The sequence below is a fragment of the Lethenteron reissneri genome, chromosome 5 (assembly GCF_015708825.2).
Source record: "Lethenteron reissneri isolate LAM-NWPU_2019-01 chromosome 5, ASM1570882v1, whole genome shotgun sequence".
NCBI lineage: Eukaryota > Metazoa > Chordata > Hyperoartia > Petromyzontiformes > Petromyzontidae > Lethenteron > Lethenteron reissneri.
In genome coordinates, this window is record NC_083783.1 from 3980176 (window position 1) to 4002155 (window position 21980).

Sequence of the window (21980 nt, forward strand, 5' to 3'; positions counted from 1 at the left end):
TTTCTCCGGGTCCTCGGGTTTTCCCCTCCACATTTAGAATCGTGCGCTTAGAGCGTTTGGCTGCTATAAATGTCCACGTGACAAGCCACTTCGTTGGGCTATCACTTGTGGCCAGTTCGCTTCTGAATAAGTATAACCCGTAAAAACAAAGTTTTTCACTCTAAATCCTTTATATGCGTGGCGGCTAGAGTCCTCTCGTCTTCTGGCTTGAGATGGCTGCCACCTATGGGTCAGATGATTGTCTGCAGTATTAAACAATTGGTAATTAAATATTTAATTTGTTTTCCCTAAACAGTGTAACATTTTTGAAAAAAATTTCCACGAACATTAATTGTCTCGCACAACGAGTCTGTGTGCAAAATGTCAGCTCGATCGGATCACGGGAAGTGGGTTAAAAAACGACCGAAAGGTTTGCACGGTCGTAAGCAAGCAAGCACGCAAGCAAGCAAGCGAACTTAATATAAAGGATTTAAAAAGAAGCTATGGGCCTTACCTGGTAAAATACAAACAGTGAAATAGAGACATCGAGGTGTTTGTTGAGCCTGATGATCACGGAGTCAGCAGTAGCAGGGAGTGGTGCATCATCGCTGCTGTGTTGATGATGCCTCCTCCTCCGTGGTTCCACTCTCCGAGGTTCTGTTCTGGGTGGTGACCACAGTCTCCGGCACACCGCACGGAGAGTTTGCAATTGCCCCATTCGCGAGCAAACCGGCGGTTGGTGGCGGTGGAAGCCCGGACTTGAACCCGGGCGATCAAAGGGCCATGGCTCGGCATCTCTGACCTCCGAGCCCCCCCCCCAACCCCTCCCCCAGGCTGTCTCCTCGATTTTTCTATTTTAGTTCTTAATTTACAGTCGTGGGGGGAGGAGGGGAGGGCCATTGTGTTCCAGCGTCGCTGGCAGCGGCGGGCCCCCCCCCACCACCTGGCGACCCGTTCACTTCCCCGGACCGACGGACGGTCGCTGGTCGCGACGCCGGCGGTGTCGCTGGCTGGCGTGTGGGGCCTTGTGGGGCCTTGTGGGACCACGTGGGGCCGTGTGGGGCCGTGTGGGGCTGTGTGGGGCTGTGTGCCCGTGTGGGGCCGTGTGGGGCCTTGTGGGGCCTTGTGGGGCCGTGTGGCCGTGGCTCGGGCAGGAGGGCCACAGTAGAGACTGAGCGAGTGCGGAGCGGAGTGGCAGCCAGAGGAGAGGGGGAGGAGGAACGCGCTTGAGCGGAGACGTCCCTCCCTCCCTCCCGCTCCGTGGAGACGGAGCGACGGAATCGGCATGCGCGCACGAGTGAGACGGGTCGATGCGAGGGTTGGGAAGACGCTCATCCAGCAGTGGATAGATGATGCCCGATGCCGACGATGGTTGTTGATGGGTGCCGCGTGGCGAGATGTCAACCACCTCGCCTGCTGCTGTATATTTGGAGTTTGCTGGTGTGTCTCTCTGCCCGTGGTCGCGTGGATTTTTCGCTGAGTCTTACTGGTTATTCCCTTCCACGTTTAGAATCAACGTCACGCGTTGAGAGTGTTTGACTGCGATACATTTCCACGCGATGATAAGCCACTTCGTTGAGCTATCATTTGTGATCGCCAGGTCGCTTCTGAAAAGAGCTGCATAGCTCAGTCGGGCCTTGCCTGGTAATATACAGTTAGTGGTAATAGCAGTGATGGCAAATGATGATCGTCCGTGTGTGGGTAGATCCTCTGGTTCTCAAATCCTCTGGTTCACGCGATCTCACTGCGCACTTCTCGCTCGGCTCCAACTCACGCCGAACATTCTAGTCCACCCCACGGCGTCGATCTTGGTCCTCTGACGGAAGCACAACGTAACCAGTGGCATTGCTGTGGAGGACGCAAGTAAGCTAAGTAGGTGAGCAGACGAGGTGCCGTTCGCCACGTTGTCTCGTAACGTGACACGTGAAATGATTGATTTACTATCAGCCCGTCGACGTTCTGGTGGGAGTGCACAATGGATGATGTTGGTCGCGAAAGCCGACGCGTTAAAACAGTCCGGGAGTGCTCAATTTCGGCAGCGTTGTTTCGAGGCGAGCAAACGCTTTCCACATTCCAGTGTCTCATCGGCAGAGGCAGGCTTGCTTGAGCCGGTGAACTGGCAATTGTTTAGATTAGCGGTCCCCAACCTTTTTGGCACCAGGGAACGGTTTCGTGGAAGACAATTTTTTCACGGACCGGGGGCGGGGGGGGGAGTTCATCATTGGGTCTTTCCCCCTTTTCAAAGAAACTCTCCAGCGACGTTTGTTTTTTACTCATTGTGGCTACTAGGGGTTAGCAGCTTGTGGGTTTACCAAGACTCTGACTGAAACAAGTGTGTGCAGTGCGGGAAAGAGGCGCGGACGGGAGTGGTGAATAATCAAACAATGGGGGCGGGTTCCACGCACGGACTCACCACTCACCTCCTGCTGTGCGGCATGGTTCCTAACAGGCCACGGACCGGTACCGGTCCGCGGGCCGGGGGTTGGGGAGCCCTGGTTTAAAGGCAGGGACTCCACTCTCTGGTAGGAGGTATGGGTCCTAGTTCTGTGCTCAAATAAAGATGTGGCCTGAACATCTGTAGCAAGCGCTCACTCCGAGTTGTGATCTCAACACCTCTGCTCACGTGACCTCAATTCCACGTGACCTCAACTCCACGTGACCTCAACTCCACGTGACCTCAACTCCACGTGACCTCAACTCCACGTGACCTCAACTCCACGTGACCTCAATTCCACGTGACCTCAACTCCACGTGACCTCAACTCCACGTGACCTCAACTCCACGTGACCTCAATTCCACGTGACCTCAACTCCACGTGACCTCAACTCCACGTGACCTCAACTCCACGTGACCTCAACTCCACGTGACCTCAACTCCACGTGACATCAACTCCACGTGACCTCAACTCCACGTGACCTCAACTCCACGTGACCTCAACTCCACGTGACCTCAATTCCACGTGACCTCAACTCTACGTGACCTCAACTCCACGTGACCTCAACTCCACGTGACCTCAACTCCACGTGACCTCAACTCCACGTGACCTCAATTCCACGTGACCTCAACTCCACGTGACCTCAACTCCACGTGACCTCAACTCCACGTGACCTCAACTCCACGTGACCTCAACTCCACGTGACATCAACTCCACGTGACCTCAACTCCACGTGACCTCAACTCCACGTGACCTCAACTCCACGTGACCTCAATTCCACGTGACCTCAACTCTACGTGACCTCAACTCCACGTGACCTCAACTCCACGTGACCTCAACTCCACGTGACCTCAATTCCACGCTGCGTAAACGGGCATGCGCACGCACGCACACCCACGCACGCTCGTTCTCGCACACCCACATGCGCACACCCACACACGCACACATACACAAACATCTTGTAGGGGTAAGTGCTGTTCGCAAGAACCTATGAAGACCGGCACGGCACACGAGGGGGTGGGTGGCCAGCACCACACTCGGCTGCTTTTGTCTCCCTAGATAGGGAATGTTTTTACGCACCGCACCAGGTACACGTTTTAGGCTGAGTCAACTTAGGGGAGGCCCAGGACCAGTTCAGATAGTTGTCACTGGTGTTGGCCGTGAGCGGGCAATTGAAGTCGGGTTGCTACCGCTCATATGTGTGAGTGTGTGTCTGAGCGAGCGAGTGAGTGCGAGCGATAGTGTGAGCATGAGCGCTAATAGTGTGAGTGCGCGCGGGCGAACGTGCGTGCTAGAGTGCGATTGCGGTGCCCTGGGGGTGTGAGCGAGCGAGCGAGCGGGCAGATTGACCGCTCGCTCATGATGCCCGCGCCTCCTCCCCCGTGGCGCTGGGGAAGAGAAACGCGCCGCCGGTGGCAACTCGGAGCTCAGGGGGCATCGCCAGGAGAACCCCACACCGAGAGGCACGCGCTCCCAACCTTCATCGTTACCGCTGACTTTCAACGGGACGCACGCGCTTGTCTGTGCTTTTCACCTGTGCGTGCGCGCGTGTGCAAGCGCGTGTGTGTGTGTGCGGCGGGGAGCGCGCGCGTGTATCTGTATGTGTGCGCGTGCGTGTGTGTGTGCAGGGTGGGGACCCGCGGTGTAGCGGTTAGAGCTGTGCGCGACGGACCCGGTGACCCGAGTTCGATTCTTGCTCGCTGGCCAACAAATGGGTGGCGAGCATCCTGGGTTTTGCGTGCAAGGGTGAGCGCTGGGGGGGGGGGGGGGGGGGGTGAGCGCTGGGGGGGGGGGGGGTGAGCGGGGGGGGGGTGAGCGCTGGGGGTAGGGGGGTGAGCGCAAAATCCGATCGCGTTGCCAAGAAATGGGTTCGTGTGTGGACGCCACGGCGGGCTGCGCGGCACCGCTCTCACCGAGCGGCGTAGCTGGCAGCTCCACGCACTCCTCTCCCGCACGCTCTTCCACGCCGATACCGCCCCTGTAGAGCGACACCGGGCACGTCGGACACACGCGGTGTCGCCGTGCGTCCGTGTGGGTGCGTGTGTCCGTGGGGGTGTGCCCGTGTGGGTGCGTGCGTGTGTGTGCGTTTATGTCCGTGTGTGTGTGCCCGTGTGTGTGCGTGTGTCCGTGGGGGTGCGCCCGTGTAGGTGCGTGCGTGTGTCCGTGTGTGTGCGCCCGTGTGTGTGCACGTGTCCGTGGGGGTGCGTGGGGGTGCGTGTGGGTGCGCCCGTGTGGGTGCGTGTGTGTGTGTTTATTTATAGCAGAATATTTACGCGGAAATAATGATAGCGTGGTTGCTTACCCCCCTCCACCCCCCCAGCCAAACCCATCCACCCGTGGAAAATGGCAGGTGCGTGTGTGTGTGTGTGGGTGTGTTTGTGCGTGTGTGTGTGTGGGGGTGCGTGCGTGCGTGCGTGCGTGGGTGTTTGTGTGCCTGTGTGCCTGCGTGCGTGCGTGGGCGGTTGATTTTGATTCTGTGTGGTGGGTCCAGCACTGCGCTACCAACCCGGCGACTCGGGTTCGATTCCCGCTCGCGGCCAGCGACAGTAGCGGCGGACATCTGAACCAGATCTGGGCCTCCTCGATATCGGCGTCGGCCTTAAATTAGCGCCTGGGGCGGTGTTTAGTAAACATCGGCACCGAGGAGGCAGGCGACCGGGCGTGGCGCTGGCCACCCACCCCCTCGTGTGCTGTGCAGGCCTCCGTAGGTTCCACTCGCGAACAGCACTTGCCCCGACAACCTGTGCAGGCTACACGGGAGAATCTTTGTCTTTTGTGTGGGGCCACGATGGTTGTCCAATGGATGGATTCATAAACGCGGACTCCCGGTCAACCTGCCAGCAGCAGCGGCAGCAGCGGCGGCGGCGGTAGCAGCAGCAGCAGTAGCAGCAGTAGCAGCAATAGCAGCAGCAGTAGCAGCAGTAGCAGCAGTAGAAGCAGTAGCAGCAGTAGCAGCAGCAGCAGTAGTAGCAGTAGCAGCAGTAGAAGCAGCAGTAGCAGCAGCAGCAGTAGCAACAGTAGCAGCAATAGCAGCAGCAGCGGTAGTGGCTTCTGGCTCGGCCATTGAACAAAGACGGTGTGGTCACCGCATCACACGGCGCTTCCAGATGCGCACCTGCGGCCGTCTGGAACGCTCTTCCTTTTGATATTAGGAAGCCCCTGGGAGCTATGAAGTTTTAAATCATCATAGATTGAAAACTCACTTCTTTAGAACTGCTGTTTGTGTTTAGTGTCGTTGTCTTTCCCGCCCCGCACCTCCGATGAGCACGGTGGCTCCGTACGGCGTGGGAGAAGTTCAACGTAGAAAGTTGGAGGAGTGCGTAGAGAAGCGCGGGAGAGCGGCAACTTTGGGATTCCACTGGGGGACAGGAGAGGAACTCGCGGATTGGAGAGCGCTCTGAGTGGTCAGCACTCGTGCAGGGTTGGAGACATCGCCACGTTGACCGTTTAGAAACGAGAGCGGGGCTGGGGCGGGCCGACAAGGGAGGTGAGGAACGCGCCCCCTGAGAGGAGGTCCACGGAGACGGAGCGACGAATCGACGGCGGGTTTGTCGCGAGGGTCGGCGGGAGAGATCATTGCCCGCCCCGTCTCTCGCCCCATGCCCTCGCTCGCGACGCTCCCAGAGGTGCGATCGCGACGGAAGGGGGGAGCGGGGGGGGGGAGACCTTTATCCGGCAGCGGATAGACCACGGCCGCCACTGACGACGACGCTGACGACGACGACGATGATGATGGATCAACGCGTAAACATTCGTTCCGGTGGCTTCACTCCGGGCCCCGCGGTGTTTACGAGCGAGGGGGAGATGGCGCAGCGCTGGCGACGCGTGGCAAGCGAGAGTTTTACAACCCCCCCTCCCTCCACCCCTTCCTTTTATTTTTTTACTCTTTTTTTTCTTTTCCCGTCGCTCGCCAAGCGCTGAAGAGACGCAGAGCCCCGGCCATATGTGGAGCAGAGGTTTATACGACGCCCGAGCGAGTGTGTGTGAGTGTGAGTGAGTGTGCATCAAGAGTGCGTCTTGGTGCGAGCGTCTACGAGTGTGTGTCCGTGCGTGCCGGAGACAAAGGCGGCCGGGGAGTGGCGCTGGCAACCCACACCCCCTCGTGTGCCGCGTCCACCTCCACAGGTGCTGCTCGCTAACAGCGCTTGCCCCAACAGTCTGCGAAGGCTACGCGGGGGACCTTTGTCTCTGTTCTGGCATTCCGCTGGTGCTGGTGGCCCAGCGGATAGCCGCGCTACGCTGCGCTACGAATCCGGCGGCCCGGGTTCGATTCCCGCTCGCCGCCACTAACACCGGCGATGATTATCCGAACCGTTCCTGGGCCTCCCCTAGGTCTACTCAGCCTCAAATTAGTACCCGGCACGGTGCGTTAAACATCGCCACTGGGGAGACAAAGGCGGCCGGGCGTGGTGTTTGGCTGTCTCACCCCCTCGCGTGCCGCGCCGGGCCTTCGTAGGTGCCACTCGCTGAACAGCACTTGCCCCAACAGTCTGTCAAGGTTATACGGGGGACCTTTGCTTTTTGTGTGTGAGGTCCGGCTTGCACCCTCGCTCAAACCGAAAAACGACAGGCACCCAGGCCAGCGGTTAACATCTCAAGCCCCAAATTTAAATTTCGATTTAAAGCTTTCGTGACTGCAGGGATTCATCTTCTTGGTTCTTTCGGTAAAGTCACGTAGAAACGTGACTTTACCAAAAGAACCAAGAAGATGAATCTCAAGCCCCGTTCATCAGGGACTCGGAGACGCTTCCGCTGAGCGCTCTGGGTTCCAGCCCCGGCTTCAGCCGCCCAACCACAGCGACGACAACGGGGCACTCGAGCGGAGTGAGTTGGTGATCTCAGCCCGGTCGCCAGGGACTCGCGTAGAGACCCACAGACTCACATGGAGATTCATAGACTCACTTAGAGACCCATAGACTTACATAGAGACCCATAGACTCACATAGAGACCCATAGACTCACTTAGAGACCCATAGACTCACATAGAGACCCATAGACTCACTTAGAGATTCATACAATCACATAGAGACTCATAGACTCACATAGAGACCCATAGACTCACTTAGAGATTCATACAATCACATAGAGACCCATAGACTCACATGGAGACCCATAGACTCACTTAGAGATTCATACAATCACATAGAGACCCATAGACTCACATAGAGACCCACAGACTCATATAGAGACCCACAGACTCACTTAGAGATTCATAGACTCACATAGAGACCCGTAGGCTCACAGACCCGTAGACTCACTATAGAGACCCATAGACTCACATATAGACTCAGACTCACAGAGACCCATAGACTCACTTAGAGACTCAGACTGACATAGAGACCCATAGGCTCACAGACCCGTAGACTCATATGTGGAGACCCATAGACTCACATAGAGACCCATAGACTCACTTAGAGACTCATAGACTGACATAGAGACCCATAGGCTCACAGACCCGTCGACTCATATGTGGAGACCCATCGACTCGCATAGAGACCCATAGACTCACTTAGAGACTCATAGACTCACATCGAGACCCATAGGCTCACAGACCCGTAGACTCATATGGAGACGCATAGACTCGCATAGAGACCCATAGACTCACATCGAGACCCATACACAGACGTACACAAAGATCTCTATATTGTTGTTTGTGATTGTGCACCGCTGCCAATGCAACGTCAGCTAATCACGTGCTCCCTCGGCAAGAGATGTCCCCATGTTTGGTAGCTCAGTGGTGGCAACCCTCGTTGGTGTGACGGCACCCGTCTGGAATGTTCCAGCGGACCCCGCTCACCACTCGCCACCACACCAGCACACTGCACTGCACCGCACACCGCAACACACACTGCACCGCTTACCACACCACACACCACCGCACACCACGCCACACTGCACACCGCAACACACACCGCACACCACGCCACACTGCACCGCTTACCACACCACACACCACCCCACACCACGCCACACTGCACCGCTTACCACACACCGCACACCGCCACACTGCACTGCACACCGCACACCGCAACACGCTGCACCTCTTACCACGCCACACACCACAACACACACTTCACCGCTCACCACACCACACCAATCACCACGCCACACACATTCAACACACGCCGTACCGCTCACCACACCGCAACACACACCGTACCGCTCCCCACACCGCACTACACACGACACCACCGCTCACCACACCACACCAATCACCACGCCACACCACAACACACACCGTACCACTCACCACACCGCACTACACACCGCACCACACACCGCACCACCGCACGTGCCTCCTCCTGACCTTGAAACTGATCCCATGACCTCTGCCCCCACGGCGTTGGACATCAGAGCCAACTAAAGCGGCGGCGCCGATCTAAACATAGCCCATTGTGTGCCCTGAGTGTGTAAGTGTATGCGTGTGTGCGTGCGTGCATGCGTGTGTGTGTGAGTGAGTTGCGTGTGAGTGCACGCGTGCGTGCCTGTGCGTGCGTGTGGGATTACGTGCCTAAGAACTTGCCAGGGCCCCGCAGGCACGCTTTGATGTCCACTCGGATCTCAGTTGTGGTTGGCACCGCACACACCACCACCACCGTCGCCACTGCCTCCACCACTACCGCCACCACGACCATTATCACTAACCACCACTGCCGCTACCGCCACCACCACCGCCACTATCGCCACTGCCTCCACCACTACCGCCACCACGACCAATATCACTAACCGCCACCACCACTGCCGCTACCGCCACCACCGCCGCCACCGCCGCCGCCACCGCCGCCACCGCCGCCACCGCCGCCACCGCCGCCTCCCTTTGTGGCAGTGCCGTGGGGTGGAGCGATCCGCTTGTGCCACACCGGTGCTGCAGCGTGGACCCCGTCACGTGACGGTCAATAGCAAGCAGGTCAAGAGGTCGGCGGGGTCAACGCCGCTAGCTCGCGTAGCTGTCGTGAAGTCATCTTAAATTTCACACCTTTGGGTTTTCCCGTTTTTCATCTTTTTGTCGTCGTCATCGTCGTCGTCGCCGTGAGGTCTCTCCTCCCCTCGTTGCGCCGTCGGCGGCGTCCTTCAAGGCCCGCCGCTCTCGCGCCGCCGCCGTGCGGCCAATAGCGCGAGGGGCTTGGGGCTTTATCCGGCAGCGGTGGTTTGACCGAACCCGACTCTGCTAGCGAGGCCCATCGGGCGGAGCCTCTTGGCTCTGGGAGGGTCGCGATGTTAGGGGCCGGGCCCGGGTCGAAAACTCTTCGGGTTTGGCCACGTACCGATCTGGTTGAAATTTGTGTCATGAAACCCTCAACCAACGTGGCCAAACTATGAATTTTTTTTTTATTTTTACGCGGTAAGGGCCGCTGAGTTACGTGGCTCCTTTTGTTGAAGTGGCCTGGCTGTCTCAAATGAAAGCTCGAACGAAGTGGCTTATCACGTGGACATTTGTAGCAGCCGCCAAATACTCCAAAAAGCGTGACGTTGATTCTCAGCGCAGGGGGGGGGGGGGAAATCGGAGCAGGCATCAACGTCGGGATCGAAAACAAAACCAGGCGAGGTCGTTAACATCTCCGAGCCACCGTGGTGCCCCAAAACAGCTCCAGGGTACGGCTTGTGTCCGATTCCCGATGTTCGCAAGATGGCAGCATCGAGACCTCCTCCTCCAGTCTCTCTCCCCTGCCTGCCCCTCCCAATCCGACCCCTGCCCCCCGCCGGCCATCGCGAGCGCCCTCTGGGAGCGACGTCGTTACCCTGGCGGACAAAAAAATTTGATCGGGGTTCCTTCCGCTAAGCAAGCCGCGTTGGGCCTCTCCGCCCTCGTGCCCCCCCCCCCCAACTTGCCCCCCAGGCCCCCCAGGCCCCCCAGGTAGCGAGGGGCTTGCTGGGCTCGTGCTAATGGAGTCGTTCCCAGCTTCCCAGGTCGTCCGTGCCACGGTGGCTAGGAGATGTCAACGACCTCGCCTGGTGTGCAGGAGCTTGTGGATTCGATCCCGGCCCTGATGCCTGGATCACAGTGGCGAGATGTTAACTACCTCACCTGGTACACGGGAGGTCGTGGTTTCGATCCCAACCTTGACGCCTGCTGCTGTATATTTGGAGTGCGTGCGTCTCTCTCCTTGCGGTCGCGTGGATTTTTCTCCGGGTCCTCTGGTTTTTCCCTCCACATTTTTCCATCAACGTCACGCGTTTAGAGTATTTGTCCGTGATCACATCCCGGCCACTTCGTTGGGCTATCATTTGTGAAAAATAACTGCATCGCTCAGTGGGTCTTACCTGGTAAAATGAATATAGATACATAATCGTTGTTGTCCTCTCTCCACTCTGCACAAGTCTGAATATTTACTCCGCAAATCACTCGCCTGGAATACGCGGAGCGATCATCGGCACCGACCCCCACTGTGACAACTTGGCAGGCCCCTTCTGGGGCTTGAGCACTTTGAGATTGGTCCTTGTTGTTGTTGTTGTTTTGTGTCCTGTAACTTCCCACTGCCATTTCATTTCATCCATCCTTTCCTTTGACTCGCACAGATACCCGCAGACTTGCACAGAGACCCGTAGACTCGCACAGAGATCCATAGACTCGCACAGAGACCCACAGACTCGCACAGAGACCCGCAGACTCGCACAGAGATCCATAGACTCGCACGGAGACCCGCAGACTCGCTCAGAGACCCGCAGACTCGCACAGAGACCCGTAGACTCGCTCAGTGTGTACGTGTGTATGCGCGTGTGTGAGTGTCTACGTGTGTGAGTGTGTACGTGTGTGAGTGTGTACATGAGTGTGTACGTGTGTGTGAGTGTGTGAGTGTGTGAGTGTGTACGTGTGTGTGTGCGTGTGTATGCGTGTGTGTGTGTACTTGTGTGAGAGTGTATACGCGTGTGTGTACGTTTGTATGCGCGTGTGTGTGTGTACGTGTGTGTGTACGTGTATGCGCGTGTGTGAGTGTGTATGTGTGTATGTACGTGTGTGTGTACGTGTGTATGCGCGTGTGTGAGTGTGTACGTGTGTGTGAGTGTGTACGTGTGTGTGTGTACGTGTGTATGCGCGTGTGTGAGTGTGTACGTGTGTACGCGCGTGTGTGAGTGTGTACGTGCGTGTGAGTGTGTACTTGTGTATGCGCGTGTGTGAGTGTGTACGTGTGTATGCGCGTGTGTGAGTGTGTACGTGTGTGTGTGTACGTGTGTATGCGCGTGTGTGAGTGTGTACGTGCGTGTGAGTGTGTACGTGTGAGTGTGTACGTGTGCGTGCTCGCGGGGCCAAGCATGTGACCGGGGCGATGTTTATTACGACACTTAGCGCTGGCGAAGGTTCCAGATAATCCCCACGGAATTCCACACGTGCCCTTGTCAGGATATCTGCTGAGTCCGTCGCGTTATTTATACTCGCCAACCGTGCCCCCCCCTACCACCACGCCCCCCCACCACACACTCCGCCCCCCCGTCAACCACCACCACCACCACTTGTTTTCCTGAGCTGATCTCACATTAACCCAGGCCACCCCGCTAGCGCCCGGCCGACTCGCGGTCACGGCGGCAGTGTTTGGTTGTCCTAGTCCTCGAGCGAGCGCAGAAAATCCACGCGGCGTTCACCCGAACGAGGCAACGGAGTCGGCGGGCTGCCGGGGAGAGTGCCGTTAGCGAGCGCCTGTTAAGGCCGGCGTTGCCGCAGTCACGCCGCCCGGCCGCCCCCGGCACCTGCTGCACCGGGTGCTCATTTCGGGCTAAGTCTACCTAGGAGAGGAGGGGTACGGATATTCGTCACCGGCGTTGGGTCGAACCGGGGCCGCCGCCTGTTGCTCGCCGAGCCTCCCAGACGATAAAACACGGTGCCGTCGCGGCCGATATCACGACTCCGCAATCGATCATCGGTTCGGATCGCGCGAGTCGTATCGTGCGGCGTGCATCCTCCTCCACCCCACACGGCCAACTGATGAAGTTGTGGCGGTGAACGGACGTGTGCCGATTTATCACCGCTCCAGCAGCATCGTCACCGGTGGTGTTGCTGGAGAGAGGCCCACACACACGCGCCAACGCACGCACACGCGCCAACGCACGCACACGCGCCAACGCACGCACACGCGCCAACGCACACGCGCATACATGCGCGTACGCTCAGTGTAGGTTTATAGCTCCCTGTGTGAGTCTGTGGGTCTCTGTGTGAGTCTGCGGGTATCTGTGTGAGTCTGTGGGTCTCTGTGTGAGTCTGTGAGTCTCTGCGTGAGTCTGTGGGTCTCTGTGTGAGTCTGTGGGTGGTCTGTGTGAGTCTGTGGGTCTCTGTGTGAGTCTGTGGGTCACTGTGTGAGTCTGTGGGTCTCTGTGTGAGTCTGTGGGTCTCTGTGTGAGTCTGTGGGTCACTGTGTGAGTCTGTGGGTCTCTGTGTGAGTCTGTGGGTCTCTGTGTGAGTCTGTGGGTCTCTGTGTGATTCTGTGGGTCTCTGTGTGAGTCTGTGGGTCTCTGTGTGAGTTTATGAGTCTCTGTGTGAGTCTGTGGGTCTCTGTGTGAGTCTGCGGGTCTCTGTGTGAGTCTGTGGGTCTCTGTGTGGGTCTCTGTGTGAGTATATGGGTCTCTGTGTGAGTCTGTGGGTCTCTGTGTGAGTCTGTGGGTCTCTGTGTGATTCTGTGGGTCTCTGTGTGAGTCTGTGGGTCTCTGTGTGAGTTTATGAGTCTCTGTGTGAGTCTGTGGGTCTCTGTGTGAGTCTGTGGGTCTCTGTGTGAGTATGTGGGTCTCTGTGTGGGTCTCTGTGTGAGTCTATGGGTCTCTGTGTGAGTCTGTGGGTCTCTGTGTGAGTCTGTGGGTCTCTGTGTGAGTCTATGGGTCTCTGTGTGAGTCTGTGGGTCTCTGTGTGAGTCTGTGGGTCTCTGCGTGAGTCTGTGGGTCTGTGTGAGTCTGTGGGTCCCTGTGTGAGTCTGTAGGTCTCTGTGTGTGTCTGTGGCTCCCTGTGTGAGTCTGTGGGTCTCTGTGTGTGTCTGTGGCTCCCTGTGTGAGTCTGTGGGTCTCTGTGTGACTCTGTGGGTCTCTGTGTGAGTCTGTGGGTCCCCGTGTAAGTCTATGGGTCACTGTGTGAGTCTGTGGGTGGTCTGTGTGAGTCTGTGGGTCTCTGTGTGAGTCTGGGTCACTGTGTGAGTCTGTGGGTATCTGTGTGAGTCTGTGGGTCTCTGTGTGAGTCTGGGTCACTGTGTGACTCTGTGGGTCTCTGTGAGTCTGTGGGTCTCTGTGTGAGTCTGTGGGTCTCTGTGTGAGTCTGGGTCTCTGTGTGAGTCTGTGGGTCTCTGTGTGTAGTCTGTGGCTCTCTGTGTGAGTCTGTGGGTTTCTGTGTGAGTCTGTGGGTCTCTGTGTGAGTCTGGGTCTCTGTGTGAGTCTGTGGGTCTCTGTGTGTAGTCTGTGGCTCTCTGTGTGAGTCTGTGGGTTTCTGTGTGAGTCTGTGGGTCTCTGTGTGAGTCTGGGTCTCTGTGTGTAGTCTGTGGCTCTCTGTGTGAGTCTGTGGGTTTCTGTGTGAGTCTGTGGGTCTCTCTGTGTGAGTCTGTGGCTCCCCCTGTGAGTCATTGGGTCCCTGTGTGAGTGAGCAGCCGCTGTGGCGATGGTAACGGTGAGGGGAGCCCCGGTATACCGGGGCCGGCGTCACGTGACGGCCGACGTGCCTCTCCTTAGTTTGGTTGTGCCTCTGTTCAGCCGTGATCCATCCACTGCTGGATGAAGGCCTCCCCCCCCCCCACCCCAACTAAGCTGTCATCACCTCCCAGGGTCACGATTCGATGGCTTGCTGTCCGCGGTGGACATGCTCTCGGGCATTCCACATTCCTTTGCCAGGTGCACGTCGGTCCACCAGACAACCAACGTCGAGCGACTCGCCGCTCATTTTATCGACCCCGGAGGGGAGGGGTGATGACGATGGGCTGAGTCACCCCCCCCTCCACCACCACCCAGCCCCACCCCAGACCCCCAACTAGGATTTGACCTCGCGACCTTTCGATTGCGAACCGCTCGCTCCACCGCTGAGCCACCAACATCCCGGCCCCCCCAGGTCGAATAATTATTCATCTGAATCGACGGCGCCCCCTTCGACGTCCGGCGCGGTGTGGCGCCGGACGTCGAAGGGGTCCGGCGGCGACGCTCGCAGGAGGTGACCATCGTCCGCTCGCTCGCCCGCCAGCGTCACGGAAAGAGATTTGAAAAATCGCTCCGGGAACGCGCGCAGCAAATCATCGCCCCTACCCCCCCCCCCCGACCGACCTCTACCACCTCCCGCGAATACTTGGCAGGACGCTGCTGGAAAAGCGAAGCGCGTTGTTTTAATATAACTTTGTCAATCCTCGCCGCCCCGCCCCGCTCTGCCCCCCCGTACGCAGCTGATGAATGGTTCGGCCCGGCAGCAGGACGCGTACCCGGGTCTCCCCCTGTCGGCGCTCACCAAGTGGGACGCTCTGCTCAAGATGAAGGAGACGCTCCTGCAGGAGAAGGACCTGGCCATCGAGAAGTGAGCGCCCCGCCACCCGTCCGTGCAGCCTCGCGCCCGCGTGCGTGCGTGCGTTCGCCCCGGCAGAGGTCGCAAACGGGTTTTGATTCCTTACCCGTACCCGTACCTGGCCGGGTACGGGTACCCGTTCCCTACCCGTACCCGTACCCTACCCGAAATGAGTGACAAATGGTTACTCACCAGTGACTCACGGCTTACCCGTACCCGGCCGCACCAGGGTCGCAAACGGCTACCCGTACCCTACCCGATACCCGGCTACCCGATACCCGGCCGGTACGGGTACCCGGCCGGGTATCGGGTAGGGTACGGGTATCGGGTACCCGGTTGCGACCTCTGCGCCCCGGGCGTCTGTGAGCACATGCACATACACACGCGTGCACATGCATAGACACGCACACACATACGTACACGCGCATATGCGTACGTACATACGTTGTGCTTGTACATGAAGACAAAAAGACAGGTCCCCCGTATAGCCTTAGCACACTGTTGGGGCAAGGGTCTGTTAGTGAGCACCTGTGAAGGCCGGAACAGCCACACGGAGGGGGTGGGTGGCCAGAACCACACCTCACCGCCTTTGTCTCCCCAGTGGCGATGTTTACGCACCGCAGCAGGTACTCATTTGAGGCCGAGTCGACCTAGGGGAGGCCCAGCACCGGTGAGCGGGAATCGAACCCGGGTGGCTGGGTGCGTGGCGCAGCTACACACACAAGCACACACTCGTACGTACACTCGTACACTCAAACATACAATAACAGCAGCGGCCGTTGTATGCCACTAAGCGGCGGTGAAGTCACCGCGGCGCCAGGCCAGGTGCACTTGTGGAAGGCTCTCCGCTGGCAGGATGAGGTCACGGGACAGACTCAGGTGCCGTGGGCCGCGTCGTTTTACCCACACTCCGTGCCTGCGTTTGATGCCCACTCCAAAGCCCCGTGGCCTTGCGGGAATTGCTCGCGTCGGGGTTAACAGAAGGTGCCAAGCTACGACCACTTCTTGTCCGTCTGCCTGCGTTTCCATGTGTCTGTGTAGGCCTCAGCAAGGTAAGGTAATTTACCCTTTTTACCGGTAAAATGGTAAAGGTGTCGACATGCCAAGGGGTAAGGTAAAGGGTAGGGTAAAGGTAGCGCAGAAGAATTACCCTGTTTGCCGCTCGCTGAAAGCTCCGTGGCGCAGTCCGTGGCCTCCATTTAAAATTGGAATCATCGAGAGTATTCTATATGAATGGAGCACTCTACCTAGCATTTACCTGTTACAAACCTTTTTCATGTGTAGTAGTACCCCAGTAATTACCCTGTAATCGGGTTATTTGTATGGGGTAAGGGTAAAAGGTAGGGTAAAGGTAGGCTCGTTGCTTTTGACCTTTAACCTTACCTTGCCAAGGCCCTCTGTCTGTGTGTCCGTGCGTCCGCGCGTTTGCGTGCCCGTGTGCGTCTTGTTCCTTCACGTATATCCCGCTCCGCGCGTCCAGGCAGAAGCAGCAGCTGCTGCTGCTGCAGCGGCGAGTGCAGGAGACGGAGGCGCGACTCCAGGCGCTGGTGCTGCCCCCGCCGTCGGCACGCCCCGGCTGGCTGGACCAAGCTGCCCTCTCGTTGCACCTTCAGGTGAGGTGGTGGGGGCCCAGGAACCCGGCGCCACGCTCCTGTCGTGTTGTTGTAACGTTCAGACTCGCCCCGACTGGAAAAAGAGCTTCGCGGCTCATCGGATTGACCCCCGTGACCCTGTGACCTCGCCGCCCCAGCAGGAGTCCCAGCTCGAGAGCGCTTCCCTGCGGGCGCAGCTGTCGGAGCGAGCCGGGGCGCTGGCGGCGGAGCGCGGGGAGCTGGAGCGCCGGCTCGCCGACGCCGAGCTGCGGGCGCGAGCGGCGGGCGAGGCGGCGAGCCAGGGGGCGCGCCAGCACGCCGAGAGCCTCGCCAGGGTGGAGGAGAAGGTGGGGGCCCGCGAGGGGGATGGGGGGGAGGGGGGGGAGGGGTAGAGGCTCTCGCTCACCCTGCGACGCCGGCGCCCTGCGAGGAGCACGGCGCTACGCGGCGCCCTCTTGCTCTCGTCGCGTGCGCCCGCATGCACCGCGTGCAACGGACACACACCGCACATGCCGCGCTAACAGAGCACACCGCACAACTGCGCACCTCGCGTGGCAACGGCGTCTCTCTCTCTGTGTCTCTCTCTCTGTCTGTGTCTCTCTCTCTCTGTCTGTGTCTCTCTCTCTCTCTGTCTGTGTCTCTCTCTGTCTGTGTGTGTCGCTCCGTCTCTCTGTCTGCGTCTCTTCCGGAGTGGCTGAGACACAGGGACAAGCGTGTGAGCACTTGTGACGCTGTGTGTTTCTCTCTCTCTCTGTCTGTGTCTCTCTATGTGTTTTTCTCTCTCTCTCTGTCTGTGTGTCTCTCCGTCTCTCTGTCTGTGTGTGTCTCTCTCTCTGTGTCTGTGTCTCTTCCGGGGTAGCTGAGACACAGGGACAAGCAGCTGAGCTCCATGCGCAAGCGCGTGGAGCGCGAGGCGGAGGCGAGGGCGGAGCGCGCACGGCGCGTCGAGAGCCTGGAGACCTACCTGGCCGACCTGCCCACGCTGGAGCACCACCAGGCCCTCCGCCTCAAGGTCAGTGGGGGGCGGGGGGGCAGTGGGGGGCGGGGGGGATATTCGGGGGGCGTACGGGGCACCCGGGTTCTGTCGTCACGACCACCACTGCAGCCGGCACCGCTGTCAACGTAACGAGGCGGCACTGGTTTAAACAGCTGTGCTGCGTATAAACCGTAAAAAAATATAAAAACTACAAATGCTACTACACGCTCACCCACCTGCTGCGCTTGCAGCGGAAAGTTAAAGACCCCGCAACACACTCTGACTCCGCCGCTCCGTGTACTTCCCGCCCGCCTCCAGCTGGAGCAAGCGGAGGCGCGAGCTGCCCAGCTGGAGGGCTCCATGGCGGAGCTCCAGGCCCAGCTCCGCGAGAGAGACAGCCGCCTCCGCGAGAGGGACTCCCTGCTGGACAGGTAGGGCCCTGGTGGCCGTGGTGTCGCCCGATGACGTCATCGTCAATGACGCGCGACGTGTCGCCCGATGACGTCATCGTCAATGACGCGCAACGTGCCGCCTGATGACGTCATCGTCAATGACGCGCGACGTGTCGCCCGATGACGTCATCGTCAATGACGCGCAACGTGTCGCCCGATGACGTCATCGTCAATGACGCGCGACGTGTCGCCCGATGACGTCATCGCCCGATGACGTCATCGTCAATGACGCGCGACGTGTCGCCCGATGACGTCATCGTCACTGACGCGCGCCGTGTCGCCCCACGACGTCATCGTCTTGGCCACCGAGGATTTGCACTTTGGCTGCTGGTTTCTTTTGTCGCCGAGTAAACTTGTTAGCCGAGTGTGGATTAGTTTCCTCTGGGGTGAGCCCTCTTTGTCCACCTGTCTGTCCGACCCTCTCTCCATTTCTCCAGCTGTCGCCCATCCGACCCTCGGTCGATCAATGTATCCGTCGGCCCGTCCGTCTGTTGGTCCGATCCTCCGTCTGTCCATCGTTCCGTCTGTCCGACCCCCTTGCCCGTCCGTCTGTCCCCTCCGTCCACCTCTGCCGGACAGGGAGGCGCAGGCGGCGTTAGCGCAGAGGCAGGCGGAGCTGGAGGGACGCGCCGCGGAGATGGAGCGCGCGCTGCGGGAGCGGGAGGCGGAGGGCGAGCGGCGCTTGGCGGAGAGCGACGGGGAGCTGCGCTCGCTCCGACACCGGGAGCAGGAGCTCGTGGCCACCGTGCAGACGTAAGCGACGAGCGGACCGATGCACGGAGGGACGGACGGGCGGGCGATTGTATGGAACGAACAGAGAGACAAAGAGAGGGGCGGACAGGCGAATGGACATGCGCACGCACGACACGTGCACCACTCCCCTACCCTGTGTACCCCTCGCCTGCTCCGTGTACCCCCCCCTTCCCCCCCACGTACCGCTCACCTCGTCACTTATCACCCCGCGTGCCCCTCACCCCACCCTCCCCCTCCCCCGCCTACCCCCCCCCCGCGGCGCCAGGCTGCAGCAGAAGGTGGAGCGCTGCCTGTCGGACGGCGCCCGGCTGCCCGTGCTGGGCCTCGAGTCCCTGCAGCGCGACAACCAGCGACTGCGCGACGACTGTGATCGCGCACGCAAGGTGAACCCCCCCCCCCCACCGCCCCTCCCTCCCCCCGCCTCTTCACGCACAGTGGCGTGACCCGCACTGCAGCGGACGACGTGGGGTGGACCGTACCAAAGCTTTAAGTTCAAGTTCATGTATTAGGTGTAGCCCTGTGAGCCATTCGGCTCTTGAATCGGGTGCAACCGCAACAAACAAAAACATGAACAAGAAAACATCTTAAAGTGAATATGTCACTGAGTGCAAACAGAAAATCCAAAAAAAGACAGCAAAATATTGCAGAAAAAATCACCGTACACCAACGCTGTGTGCAAAAATCCCAGTGGGATGCAAGTCAAACAACAACAACAATAACCACAAGACAACTTAGATTTAGGCCATCAGTCTTACTCCGTACTACAACAAACAAACATGGCCAAACCAGTAAACTTTTCGAAATCACCAAAATAAAGCCATGAAACAGTGATCATAGGAACTGTGACGGAATTTTCACAATAAACGACAAACAACATGTACCACCAAAACACGAGGGCTTTGGGGGGGGGGGGGTATTCGCTCCCGTTGTAACACGCGAGATGAACCCATTAAACCTTCCCTCCCCACCGTGTGGCCCGACTTGGATGCAGGCAACAGTCTGGTGTGGACTGCACCCAAGCACATTGTAGAGGGGCGTCTCGTTCCCCTCGTGTGTTACATCCCCATTGTGGCAATCCTCTAGTCTCCTTGTGTGTCTCCATACCCCCCGTGTCTCCGTGTCCCCCGTGTCCCCCGTGTCCCCCGTGTCCCCCGTGTCCCCCGTGTCTCCATGTTCCCCGTGTCTCCATGCCCCCTGTGTCCCTTGTGTCTCCCGTGTCCCCATGTCTCTGTGTCTCCCGTGTCCCCATGTCTCCATGCCCCCCTTGTCTCCATGTCCCCCGTGTCTCTCGTGTCTCCATGCCCCCCGTGTCACCATGCCCCCCGTGTCTCCATGTCCCCTTGTCTCCATGTCACCCGTGTCCCCGTGTCTCCATGCCCCCCCTGTCCCCCGTGTCTCCATGTCACCCGTGTCTCCATGCCCCCCCTGTCCCCCGTGTCTCCATGCCCCTCCTGACCTCCCTCCGGTGCCTGCGCCACTGCGCAGTGGCGCAGGGCAGCCGTAGCCGAGGTGGCGATGCCCCCCCCCCCCACGTCTCAATGCCTCCCCCCGTGCCCCCCACCGCTCCCCAGATAATGGAGAACCAGCAGCGGCGCCTGGACGCGCTGGCGCAGCAGCGTGCCGAGCAGGAGGCGGTGGAGCGGGAGCGGGCGGGCGGCGCGGCGCGCGAGCACCAGGCCCTGCGGCTGCGGGCCGAGGAGCGCGACGCCAGAGTCCACGAGCTGCTCGTCGCCGTCAAGGGGGTGAGTGGGAAGTGGGCTCGGGGGTCATCATTAATGATGGGTTTTTGGGGTGAGTTGTCGGGGGGCGGAGGAGGATGGAGGGGGGGCAGGCTGATTTGTGTGGGGGGCTAAGGCCAAGTTGAATAGGGCAACCAAGCAGCGCTGTGTCCCCATGTCACCCCCGTGTTGTCCCCGTGACCCCCTCGTGTTGTCCCCGTGACCCCCCCGTGCTGTCCCCGTGACCCCCTCGTGTTGTCCCCGTGACCCCCCCGTGTTGTCCCCGTGACCCCCCCGTGTTGTCCCCGTGACCCCCCCGTGTTGTCTCCGTGACCCCCTCGTGTTGTCCCCGTGACCCCCCCGTGCTGTCCCCGTGACCCCCTCGTGTTGTCCCCGTGACCCCCCCGTGTTGTCCCCGTGACCCCCCCGTGTTGTCCCCGTGACCCCCCCGTGTTGTCGCCGTGACCCCCTCGTGTTGTCCCCGTGACCCCCCCGTGTTGTCACCGTGACCCCCTCGTGTTGTCCCCGTGACCCCCCCGTGTTGTCCCCGTGGCCCCCCCCGTGTTGTCCCCGTGACCCCCCCCGTGTTGTCCCCGTGACCCCCCCGTGTTGTCACCGTGACCCCCCCCCCCGTGTTGTCCCCGTGACCCCCCCGTGCGTGTCTCCGTGGCGTGCCCCGCCCCCCCCCGCCGAGTCTACGTATCTCCGTAACCTCGTGCCCTCACCTCCCCGTGTACCGCCCCCCCTCCCCTCCCCTCCCCGCCACCCCACGTGACCTCGACTCCACAGCTGACGGCTGAGAAGGAGGGGCTGTTCTCCCGCTGCCTGGAGCTGCAGGAGCGCCTCGAGGGGGCCGCGTGCCCTGGGGACGAGGGCCCTGGTGACGAGGGCCCTGCGGCGGTCGTGGCGGAGGTCGTGACGGAGCTGTGCGCGGCGCAGCGGGAGATGCGCGTGCTGTGCGACGTGATGGCCGCCCACGCGCAGGGGCGCCAGCCCGACCTGTCCCAGCTGCTGGGCCTGCACCGTGAGTGCGTGTGAGGGCGCGCGGGGAGAGGTGCGGAGCGTGGGGAGTAGGGGGGGACGGGTTGCTGGTACGGCTGAGAGCATGGGGGGGTCTTTGTCTTCGTGGTGGCGGCCGCGGCGCCATGAGTGGCTGTGGAGGTGGCGTCGTGGGCGACCGGCGCCGAGGACGGTCACGACCAGAGGTCGCAATCGGGTACCCGATACCCGTACCCTACCCGATACCCGGCTACCCGTACCCGGCTGCAACCCTGGTGCGGCCGGGTACGGGTACGGGTAGGGCGTGAGTCACTGGTGAGTCATCGTTTGTCACTCATTTCCCAACGTCTTGTCTATTCTCACAATTCAAGTTCCTAGAATCAACCCACCCGCGCCTGCAACATGGCTTCATCCCAGAGGTCGCAATCGGGTACCCGTACCCTACCCGATACCCGGCCGGGTACGGGTAGCCGGGTATCGGGTAGGGTAGGGTACCCGTTTGCGACCCTAAGGAATCAAAACCCGTTTGCGACCTCTGGTCCAGGCCAGCAGCGGATTGACCATGGCTGACGACGATGGCGGTGTGTGTGCGGTGGTACAGCGGTTAGCGGCGCGCTGCGGTATGG

General features: G+C 59.8%; 1 protein-coding gene across 3 annotated transcripts in view; it reads left to right on the top strand.

The window, feature by feature from the left end:
• The window catches only part of LOC133351313 (centrosomal protein of 85 kDa-like), a 96093-nt gene that overhangs the window by 67103 nt on the left and 7010 nt on the right, over positions 1 to 21980 (top strand). For 2 of the 3 annotated variants that reach the window (XM_061566415.1, XM_061566428.1), the window contains exons 6-14: positions 14749 to 14876; positions 16345 to 16477; positions 16615 to 16803; positions 17316 to 17468; positions 17751 to 17863; positions 18464 to 18637; positions 18903 to 19020; positions 20209 to 20379; positions 21145 to 21379. In XM_061566415.1, the coding sequence (XP_061422399.1) occupies positions 14749 to 14876; positions 16345 to 16477; positions 16615 to 16803; positions 17316 to 17468; positions 17751 to 17863; positions 18464 to 18637; positions 18903 to 19020; positions 20209 to 20379; positions 21145 to 21379 (1414 nt within the window). The remainder of the gene's footprint in view (positions 1 to 14748; positions 14877 to 16344; positions 16478 to 16614; positions 16804 to 17315; positions 17469 to 17750; positions 17864 to 18463; positions 18638 to 18902; positions 19021 to 20208; positions 20380 to 21144; positions 21380 to 21980) is intronic. The other variant, XM_061566420.1, reaches the window with a different exon arrangement.